The sequence below is a fragment of the Chrysochloris asiatica genome, unplaced genomic scaffold (assembly GCF_000296735.1).
Source record: "Chrysochloris asiatica unplaced genomic scaffold, ChrAsi1.0 scaffold00040, whole genome shotgun sequence".
Lineage (NCBI taxonomy): Eukaryota > Metazoa > Chordata > Mammalia > Afrosoricida > Chrysochloridae > Chrysochloris > Chrysochloris asiatica.
Genome location: NW_006408558.1, coordinates 12,551,123 through 12,562,181, shown reverse-complemented (window position 1 = coordinate 12,562,181; position 11,059 = coordinate 12,551,123). Strand labels below are relative to the sequence as shown.

The window sequence follows — 11,059 nt, the reverse complement described above, 5'->3', positions numbered from 1 at the left end:
GGAGCGCCGGGGAGCCGAGCCGCCCGCGGCGCCGGCGCCGCTCTCACGGTTTCTCCGTTCCACACGCTCGGCCCCCGCTTTTGCCACTGAAGCGTGCAGTGGGCCCGAGTAGGCAAAAACGACGTCAAATCCCACCAGGACGTGCTGTCCAGGGAGCCCCGCTACCTGCCCGCGCTACCTGTGCGCCCTCCCCGAAGCCGCCACCGCGCAGCCTATGCCTACGTCCCCCGGGCAGGGTGCCACTGTTCGGCGCACGAGTCCCCGACCCCGGCCTGGCACCACGTTCTTTTCCGGAGCGTCTCAAGGTATTTCTCAATCGTCGCCGCGCAAGTTCCCCGCTCCCCGCAAACGCTGGCGTTCTTTTTCTGGGATCCTCCTAATTTAGGCATTGCTTCCAGCTCCCCCAAATATAGTTCGTATTTCTACGGGTCACAAGAATTCCCCCTCGCCCTCCTCTCCCAGGAGCTCAAGACACCCAAGCCCTAACTAGCTTCCCCAGACTCAAACTATGTGTCTAATTCTCAACAATGTGTATCCCCGCGCGGGGAGGCCCCACGGTTTTACAGATCACCTCCTGAGTCCTGTAAAATGTATACAGTAACACCCAGGTCTTGGTATCCTACTAACCAATTTAACAGGTTGCCAAGACAAGGGACACTATTTTTTTTTTTAACCTCCGCTGGTATTTATAATGCAGCATTGCTCCCAGCTCCCCAAACAAATTAAACTTTTTTCTGTGTCCCCATAAATTGAGACAGTAATTCCAATATGTCCCAAGCTTCCTGCCCTGGCCGCCCACCACCACCCCCCTCACTGAACCCCTGTTCCCTGGTTTAGGACATTACTCCTTACGGGTCTGTTGGCACCAACCCTCTTGTCTAAATTTTATTGATTGAATCACAGGGTCCCTCAGCATACTGAACGGTTTTGTTTTTTTTTTGGAAGCCTCAAATTCGAACAATGATTTCTGTACCCCACATGTTGAATGATTCCGCAAAGGGCACTGAGGATTTTTCTGTATCATTAACAAACCGTGAATTAATTTTCTGTGTTTGCAATTTTGTGAGCTCCACAAAACTGGGAGGATGGTTTCCCCCAAAACGCAGAGAACTTTTTGTGGGCCACACAGATTTGGGCCTTTAATTTCCAGAACAGCACAGCCTTCTTGGCCACGTATCCGCTTCCTTCAAAATTAGGCAGGGTTATCCAGGCCCTCAGCCACGTTGAGCAATGTGCTCCAAGCACACTCCAATGTGAGCGAGATTTTTCTAGATTTCCCCAAATCACACATAGTCCCCCCAGATCCCAGCTTCATTCACCCTTCTTCTCAGGTGATACCACCTTTGGAAAAAGCTCTTTTGGGGGGGATGGGTTGTCTCTGAGGTGTAGCCAGCTTTGCCCCAAGAGGGCATTCCCGGGAAAAAAGAAAAGAAAAAATACAAACCAAACACCAAATATTTTCTCAGCCACTCCATTTTTTAAGTATTAAAACAATACCCTGGCCCCACTAGCTGACTGATAGGAATCGGGGTTTCTTAACCTGTAGCCAGTGATTTGAGGTGCCAAGGCCATATGGAACTTGGTCCCTGGATTTCCCATATTCGAGCATGCAAGGCTCCATCAAAAATTAAGCACTCACTGCCCTTCAAGAGCTCCCCAAACACAATCAGTGTTATCCCTGGATGGCAAAAATTTCAGAACACCTCAAAGACCCCTCAGTCACCCTGTTTCATCAACATTTCCTGAGCCTCCCAAACACATCACAAGCTTCCTGCAGGTCACCGCCCGGAGTTGGTTCTCCAGGCCCTGCAACTTCTGTACCCTGAATTTATTGACCCTCAAACTTAGATACTGACCTCCCACATCCGCTGCAGACTCAGAGCAACTTCCTTGGATCCTGGATTCATAAATTAGTTACCTGGGCTTCAAACTGAGATGCTATTGCTCCTTAACCCTTGGAAGCAAATTGAGTCCCCTCTCCCCAAAATACTATTAAGCTTTTTTTGAGCATTGATTTTTGAGTCTCCTGACATGACATTCCCTGTCCTGAGTCTCCCCAAATTTAAGCAATGTCCCATCTGTTCCCAAAGTCCCAAGAATTACAGGCCCTTGTCCTATACGTTTTCTGGCTATTAATTAGGTTTCCTAAAAATTAAGTATCTTAATTTGGATAATTTCTCTGGGCTCCCAAAAGTTGGGCCATTGTTTTACTGGGGTTCCCCAAATGAAGGCATTGTCCAGGGCAAAATACAGAATATTTTTCCCTGTTCACCAAAAACCAACTAATTGAAACCCATTTTTGAATTAAAATATATATATTTTTAAAGACATTGGTTTACTTCTCTGTTCCTCCAAATTAGGATAGCACTTCTTGCTCTGGGGTCTTTATAGGACATTAAGCAACCCCTCCAAGCAACACAGTTGTGTGCATTGTTTTCCTGGGGTGTAACAAGCATTGAACAATCATATTGATATTCCTAAAATGCGGAAATCAATTCCTAATTCCCCCATCACACTAATGAATTTGTCCGGGGGTGGGGGGGCAAAAAACCAAGTCCCTGACCTTTCTTCTCCCAAGGTAGAAAATATACACCATGTTGTTGTTGTTAAGTGCGGTCAGTTGATTCCAACTCACAACCTATATAGGGTTTCCGAGAAGTGGCTGGTGGCTTTGAACCACCAATCTTGTGGTTAGCAGCCCAGTGCTTATTCTATAGCGCCATACCAGGACTCTGTGTATGTTTCTTGTTAAGTGCCATCGAGTCGATTCCGACCCATAGCGACCCTGTCTGTATAGGGTTTCCAAGGAACAGCTGGTGAGCTTGAACCGCCGACTTTGCAGTTTAAACGGCTATGCAGCCTCAGTGCCACAGCAGGACCCCATATACTCCTTAGACACCCCAAATTTTATGTGGAGAATTTTCCTGGTGCCACCCACAATGCCTCTCCCCCGTCCCAAACTGGACCCCGGACTGCTGATGGCGATACTGGATTTCCTCATTTTAGATAGGGCTCGGTTTGCCCCAACCGCCCGGAGCAATTTCCCCTGACCCTTAATCTTGGGTTCTATTTTCCTGAGGTCTTAAATGTAGTCACTGATAATTATTCCCCTTACCACCGGCGGAGCGCCCCAGTGTACCCTACTTCGAGACATTTATTCACTCCGCAGCAAACCAGACACCTCCAACTGGCATTGTTAAATAAATGTTCATACTGTTCCCTAGCCCGCCGGCCAATGGTTGCCTTCCCGACGCCGCGGCCAGCAGATACTGATTTCGCGCCCCTTCACGTCTCGGGCGAAGTCTGCTCAACGCTTTGAATTTTGGAAATTTCTCTGTGTTCCCCAAATCCCCTTAGCCGCGCCGCGCGTCTGCCAGGACTTGAGCAGTGTTTTTTCCTGCGTCCAGGAAAGCGACTGGGCATTGCCCCCAGTTTCCCCCAAATTTGGGCATTGTCCCCGGGTCTTCCAAGGGACTGGGCGTTGCCCCCAGACATTGGGGACTGCCCCCGGGGTCCCGCTCACCTTCAGCAGCTTCCACCGCCGCCGAGCGCTCCCTCGCCCGCTCGCTGCCTCGGCTTCTCATGCGCCCGCGGACGCAGCCTCCAGCCTCGCGGTGAGCTTCCCTTCGCGGCCCGGGGCCGGATATCGGCCCCTGGCCCGCAGCGCCGCTGTGCCTCAGGGGCCGGCGCTCACTAGGACGGCAACGAGGAGGCCGGCGCGGAGCGCGGGGCCTGGGCGGGCTGGCGACTGGGCGGCCGCGCGGACTCGCAGGAGGCGCCCGCAAATCGTCCCCGTTTCGTTCGCTCTTTGCAAAGACCATGATTCTAGGGACACGACTTGGAGTGCTTGCGCGGGGCAGGCCAGGCGCGGGGTCGTAGGGCGGCTCGGCAAGGGGGTCTCTGGCTGGGCAGCGCGGCTCCTGCAGCGCTCTGGACCGCGGACTCTGGGCGGTGCGCGGGCGAAATGATTGATGGCGGGGCGGGGGGCGCCAAGCGCGGGCTTCCGCTGGCGGCCGCCCCTGCCCCCTCAGCGCGACTGAGGGGCTCCGCCAGGCGGGTGGGCGGGGGGGGGGGCTTGTGCGTGGCTTTGACTGGGTCAAAATCATAACATCTTTTCGCTGAGATGCCTCCTCAGACGCCCAAATACTGGCTGTGGCCCCCAGGGCTGAACTCACTACTTCACAAGTGCAACACACTGGGGACTGAGAGTTCTTATTGGGACATTTTGGGTGGGCCCAGTAAAGCAAGCTGCTTAGATGCACCATGGTGTCTTTGGTTGCGCAGTCACCTGAGCAGCTTTTTGGCGGGGAGCAGTCTTCATGTTCAACCCACTTTCGGGGCCGCACCTGGCGGCCATCCTAGCTGCTCCGAGCCTTCCTGGGGCTCTCGCGCGGCACCGGGGGGCGCTCGGGTTCTGGCTTCAGGAGCCCAGTGGTCGGCTCCGCCCGCTCAGGCAGGTGATGGCGGCGCCCAGCCTGAAGTCAGGGACCCTTGGAAGGGACGCAGGGGCTCGCGCCCCCAATCCAGCACCCTGCTACCTGTGTTAGTACTGCGACGGGGCGCCCTCTCTGAGTGGTTCTCTCTTGGGGCGAGGGTACCCCTGTTGTCTCTTGCTCGCCCCGCGCCCTCGGTGCCCTTGCAAACAGACAGTTTGGCACCCCGGAAATCCAAGAGGGGCCCCCCCAAGTATATCAGAACGGTGTTTCTGGGCCTTGGAGACTCCCCACCCCCACCAAGACCCGCACCCCACGGCCCCCTCCTGGGTCCCCAGGGCCCCCCAACCCGCGCCACCCCGCGGGCTCGAGTTGCGGGGGCGGGCCGGGGGCGGGGCGAGGGCCCCGAGGGCGCCCATTGGCGCGGGCGCTTGGCCAGCGGGGCCCGCTCGGGCGCCCGCCGCGGGGTGGCGCGGCTATAAGAACCGGGCGCTGGCGCCCACAGTTCGCCTGCTCTCGGCGGAGCTGCGTGAGGCCCGGTGGCCGGCCCCCCCCTTCCGGCCGCGCCCGCCCGGCCCCTCTGCCGAGCTTAGCCCGCCAGCGCCTCCATCTGGGCTGGCGGCCCCACGCCGACGCCGTCCGCCGCCGCGCTGCTTACTCCGGTCCGGGCGCCGTCGGCTGGGCGCACTCCGCCGCCTGCGGATCCCCAGCCGCCTCCTCCTCCATCTACCTCAGAACACCCCGCTTCGCCGAGGAGGCGGTCCCCCCCGCAGGCAGTCCGGCCCGCAGGCCGCCGGCGTTGTCATCCCCCGCACCTCCAGCCCTCCCTGGCGCGCCCCGCCGCCCCCCGCGTCCCCAGCGGCTAGCGCGCCGCCCCTCGCTTTTCTGGCCCGGGCTTACGACGGCAGAGGGCTCCGTCGGCCCAAACCGAGCTGGGTGCCCTGTGGCTGGTGACGTCCCCCCCGCCCCCCGACGTGGCGCCCTGTGCTGGTACCTCCGCGCGCCCCTCGCTGGCCTCTGGCCGCCCGCGCGCGCCTCGGCAGCCACCCCCTCGGCTCCCGCCCCCAGCCCCGCCCGGCCTCCGCACCCCGCGGACGCGGGCTCGTCTTTCTGTTTCTCTCAGTGCTGTTCTCGCCCTCTGTGCGCCTGCCCGCCTCTCGCTGTCCCAGCTCTTTCTCGCCCCTCTCTTTGTGCCCCCCCATTCACGTTCCCTCTGTCTCTCTTTCTATCTCTGCCCCCCCTCTGTCCTTGATACAACAGCTGACCTCATTTCCCGATACCCTTTCCCCCCCAAAAGTACAACATCTGGCCCGCCCCGGCCCGCAGACAGCCCGCCCTCCCTCAACAAGCAGAAGAGTACTCCCCCCCCCCCAAACAAGCCAAACCCCCGTTCTGTTCCGTCGCACATTCGGCCCCCGCGACCGGGCCAGAGCGGCCCTGGCAGAGGAGTGTCCGGCAGGAGGGCCAACGCCCGCTGTTCGGTTTGCTACACGCAGCAGGGAGGTGGGCGGTAGCTTCGCCGGCTTCCAGGTAAGCCGCATGCCGGCGCGCGATGCGGGGGGTGCGGGGGCGGCGCAGCCCGGTCCGCGGGGACTCGGTGAGCGCCAGCTGGCGCTGGGGGGTTCTGGCGGGCGGTGGTGGGTCCCCCTGGCAAACCCAGGTCTCTCCCTGCGCCTTGGGGGCTGGGGGAGGGGTGTCGGGAAGTGTCCAGGGAGGCGTGAGCTGCCTGCGAGGAGAGGAGAAGGACTTCCTGGTTGGTTTGTGGGTGCCCTGAGGCATCGTTGGAACTGGGTGATGTGTACCGTGCGCGGGCGCCCCAGAGTGCTGGGCCTGAGGAGGGGCGTCTAGTCTCCAAGCCCACCGTGGTCTGTGGATTCTGGACCCACTGGCCTGTGGAGAGCTGGGTGGGCGGGGCCAGCATAGAGCCCGGCGGAGCTGGCCACCGAGGCCGGACGCCACATTTTCGCTATCTCTCCCCTCACCCGCATCTCCCCGTCCCCAACATTGCAAACAGGAATCTGGGGAGGGGGCGGGCTGAGTTCTGCAGGGTAAGAGAGGAGCCTAGAAGTTTCCTTACAAGGAGGTGGAACAGTCCCCTCCCCCTTGCTCCTTACCCTGCGGGGAGATGGGCTGGGGGGGGGGGATACAGGATGCCCCCCCCATGGCACTTTGCTAAGGGATGGCCCTGGGGCTAGCCTAGGGGTGCAGGAGGAAGGGGACTGGCTGGGAGGAGGCAGGGGGCGGGCACAAGGGGCGGGGGGAGTGGTCAGTGGGGGGGGCAGGGTGGAGCCGGGGCTGGGAGGAGCCGAGTCCAACATAAAAGCCCTGGCACTGACCAGCCCTCCAGCTGGACATTCGCTTCTCCTGTGAGAACGATCCAGCCTCCTCTTCCTCTCCAGCCTCGGAGTCTTCCTGTACACAACAGGTAACCCTGGGCTGTCGATCGAGGACCCTCTGCCACCGGCTCCTGCTCGGCTCCGGCTCTCTCGCTCCAGCCTTCCTGGCTACTTGAGAGCATGGCCCAGCTGGGCCCCTCGCAGCCTCTCTCCGCTCTCTCCCTCTGGCCTCCTTTTTTCCTGTCCTTGGCTGTTGCCTCTTTCCTTGTCCTCTCTCCTCAGCGCTGCCTGGACCCTCACCTGCGCCTGCTTCTAGGGTGCTCTGGCCCTCTGCAGAAAGCACTGCAGGGCTGAGCCTGGGGTTGTTGGCTGGGACTGGAGAGCGGGCCAAGTTTGCTCTTAGAATGTGGCAGGGGCGGCACAGGGGGCGCTGGGGAGACTGGCTGGAGACCAATCAAGGGCTGGAGGTAGAAGTGATTTTCTTTTTGCGTCTTTCTTGTGGCCCCTCCGTTGTTCCCGATTTATCGCTTCCAAAAGCCCCGGGGCCACGAAAACTAGCAGCAGTCTCTTTCCCCGGTGTGCAAGCTGGGGAGGGGACCACCTGGGGAGCCTGCTTACCCCCTTTTTGTCAGCGTGTCCAGGGGCTAAGGGGCCCCTTGCCCTAAGTGGTCCTCACCTTGGCTCTTCTGGAACCCGCGGGTACCTCCACTTGCTGTGGTGGGTTAAAGAGGCGCCATGCTGTCCATCCTCCCTAATGGATGTGGCCTGCCTTTTGGGGCCCTGAGGCCACCCAGCCTTTAGGGCATGTGTGTGTGTCCCAAGGTACTTCTCTCTGAGATTGGGCCCTGAGGGTCTTGGTGTCCAGGATCCAGTTTCAAGTGGCCTCAGCTCTTGTCTTGGAGGGTGGAGCTGGATACTGAAAATGGGGTGTGATGGCTGTGGTGGGGCGGTGATGGGGCGTTGCATGGTCAAGAGAAGTTTTTGATTTTTTTGTGTGTGTTTGGTTGGGGGTGGGGCTGGTGGGGGAGGGGAGAAGAGTAGTCCAGCTTGGAGTTGGATTCAGGAGAACATGGCTCTCAGGAGCTAATCATTGGTCCGTTGACCTGAGTTTGGCTTAGTCACGGATTGAAAGGGAGGGGGCTGGTCCTCCTGGGCCCCCCTGTTCACCTGGGGTGGGAGGTGATCCTCCAGCCCCATGATGTCATACATGGAGGTCAAGTCCTGGCGGTTTGGTGGTGAAGGCCACGTGGCTCCATCAGTATCAGCACTGCGATTCGATTCCAGTGTTCAAGGTCTTTCCACACTTGCCTTCATTCCTGCAGACACTCTTGTCTCAACCATGAATGCCTTTGTAACCATAGGATGATGATTACGGGACAGCCATGTCTTACTTACTGTGCTTGTAATGTTTATTTAGGAAACGGTGTGAGGGGGGGAAGGCCCCTGTGGCCCCTGCCTTGTCCTCAGTGATCCCAGCACTTCCGGGGGCTTTGCTCTCTCTGCAGACACTGATGGGGATCCCGGTGATGAAGTCGATGTTGTGGCTGTCCACTTTCTTGGCCCTGGCCTTGTGCTGCCTTGCTGCTTACCGCCCCATTGAGACCCTGTGTGGCGGGGAGTTGGTGGACACCCTCCAGTTTGTTTGTGGCGACCGCGGCTTTTATTTCAGTGAGTAGCTCAGGGGCGGGGCGGGTGAGGGGGAGTGGGCAGACACAGCAGGCACTCAATAAATGTTGGTGTCCCCTTGATGAAAGCAAATTGTCCCTCTCATTCAGAGCCACTGGGAGAAAGACGGGCCGCCAGTCAGCACTTAGTGAGTGCCTGCTGTGTGCGTGTTCCTGTGCCCTGTCCACTCACACCTACAGTTGCCCACCCCCTGACTTGTCTCCCTTCCCTCAGGGTGGGTGGTCTTTTTGTGGGAGGCAGACCCTAAAGAGCCAGAGTAACCAGGGGTCCCGTATCTCCTTCAGATCTCAGGGGCAGGGGTGTTCTAAGCTCCTGCTCCCCAGGACACTATGCCCCTTGGGTGGGTGTGGGGCAGTATGTGCTGCCCCAGGAGGTGGTGCCTCAGGTGGCCTCTGCCACAGGCTACCTGGATGTAGGTGAGGAGGTAGGCTTGCAGGGCGTATGTGGCTCAGGACAGTCCCGTCCTTCTATGAGTTAAAGTTCTTAGGTGGTGTCATCACCCCCCGCAACCCCCTGGGTGGAGATTTTTTGCTAGTGCCTCCCGTGGGCTCAGAGACCTTTAGTGCCCCCCCCCACACACACACACCACTCCCCTTCGGCACCGTTCGTTGATAGTGCCTGGAGGAGGGGCTACACTGGGACCTTGTTTTGCATCTTTGGTGATGTTTAAACTTTTAAAAGGAGCTCTGGTAACGTAGTGGTTACAAATTGGGCTGCTAATCTCAAGGTCATCAGTTCGAAAGATGAGGCTTTCTGCTCCCGTAAAGATTTACAACCTTGGAAACCCTGCACAGGGTCACTATGAGTCTAAACTGACTCCACGGGACTTAACAACAACAACAACAAACTTTTAACGATGAGGATAAAGTCAGAGGCTACTGGGGTCACTTAAACATATAAAACAAACCCCAGTGTCTCTAGTGGGGGCAGGGCTGCGGGGACACTTGCTGGGCCATGGGGGTACAGAAGAAGACTCCACCCCTGCTGATAAGACCCCTGCCCAGATGTGGGTGGGAGACCCAGGCTGAAAAAACCAGGAGGAAGCCACTTAGAAACAGGGCTGAGTCAGTGGCCAAGGGCTTTAAATGAAAGACCAGGCCAGTTGAGGGTGGGGGCAGGTGGGAGAGGGGCTCTAGATTTGCTACCTTGCAGGGGTAGCTGTGAGCTCAGCCCAGCTCTCGTCCACTCCCCCACCCCCAGGCGCAGCAGGTGTGGAGCAGCCTGGGACCCTGAGCCATGTCGTGGGGGAGGGGGAGAGGATGGGAGGAAAGAAGGGCGTGGTCTCATTGAAGCTCCTCACTCCTCTCCTCCCGTCCTCTTCTCTCCCACCCATCCCTGCCCATCTGGGCGACGCCAGGTGCCAGGCTGGGTCCCAGTTCGGGGATGATGCTGGTGTCAGGGTCTGGGGTCCAGAACATAGGGACCAGACCCCTTGCTGGTTGGCCCCTTGAGCTAGCCGCCCCCCTCCCCTCCCAGACCACCATTCTTCTAAGGGTCTGCCCCATGGACTGGGGTCCGAGAGGGGCTGGGTTCATTTTAAACACAGGATGAGGCACCAAGGGGAGGACCCTGCATTTCATTTGCTCTCGGGGTCCCCCTCCCTTATCTCATGCCGCTGTGTAGGCTGACCCTTCCCCAAGTGACCAGTGCCCTCTCGGATGGGGGCTAACTGTTCCCTTCCCTGCTGCGGTGCCTCCAGGCAGACCTGTGAACAGATACAACCATCGCCGTGCCCGGGGCATTGTGGAGGAATGCTGCTTCCAGAGATGTAGCCTGGCCCTGCTGGAGACATACTGTGCCACCCCCGCCAAGTCCGAGAGAGATGTACCGGCCCCTCTGGCCGAACACCCGGTAAGTGTGTGTTGGGGGGAGGAGTCCTCCCAGCTGAGGTCTCCCTGGGGACACTGCCCCTCCCTGGACTCCAGCTACCACCCTCAGGGAACCTCTGGGAGCAAGCTCTGAGCCTATTGTGTGTCCACCCGTCTGAATCCAGTGCAGGTGGATGCGGGGAGTGGGGATGGATCTCTCTGAGACCCACGTCGAGACCCTCATTGGTGGGGTGAGGAGTGGCTCAGGGTCAGGGTGGGCTGCCCTGACTCGTCCCTTCTCCTTTCAGGACGATCCCCAATTATCCGTGGGCAAGGCTTTCCATCTGGACAACTGGAAGCAATCCGCTAAGCGCCTGCGCAGAGGCCTGCCTAGTTTCCTGTTTGGCCTGGGCAAGATGATCCACCGAGAAGTGTCTCAGGTGATCAAGGAGATCACTCATCCAAAATCCACGATCACCGTGCCCGTCCACGTGCAACCTGTGACCCAAATGGAAGATTAGACGTGAGCTAAACGGTTGTAATTCTGCGGACCACCATCACCGTCCTCTACCTTTTCCTGACCAGGGGCCAGTCCACCAGGGCTCCACCTCTCTCCCATGGGCGCTCCCAACCCCAGCCCCCCTGCCTCAGCCTCCTCTAGTCAGGCTGCTGCCGTATCAGCCCCTTCCACCGGGCAAGTAGTAACATCTTTAAAATTTTTTAAAATATGATTGGCTTTATACATCCTCCGCAAATGCCCCTGCCCCCTAAATTACCCCCCAAAACAGCTCTCAGA

General features: G+C 58.6%; 1 protein-coding gene across 1 annotated transcript; it reads left to right on the top strand.

Moving 5' to 3' along the window:
- Positions 1-8,274: 8,274 nt before the first annotated feature.
- Positions 8,275-10,784, top strand: IGF2 (insulin-like growth factor 2 (somatomedin A)). The gene is made up of 3 exons (XM_006861027.1): positions 8,275-8,437; positions 10,155-10,306; positions 10,572-10,784. The coding sequence occupies exons 1-3, from the start codon at positions 8,281-8,283 to the stop codon at positions 10,782-10,784; spliced, it is 522 nt and encodes a 173-aa protein (XP_006861089.1). The 5' UTR covers positions 8,275-8,280.
- Positions 10,785-11,059: the final 275 nt, after the last annotated feature.

Bases quoted from the DNA above. Each gene is read 5' to 3' on its own strand.
- IGF2 (XM_006861027.1), top strand. From the start codon at position 8,281: ATGGGGATCCCGGTGATGAAGTCGATGTTGTGGCTGTCCACTTTCTTG. The intron at 8,438-10,154 runs GTGAGTAGCTCA...CGGTGCCTCCAG, and splicing joins CGACCGCGGCTTTTATTTCA to GCAGACCTGTGAACAGATAC. The intron at 10,307-10,571 runs GTAAGTGTGTGT...TTCTCCTTTCAG, and splicing joins CCCCTCTGGCCGAACACCCG to GACGATCCCCAATTATCCGT.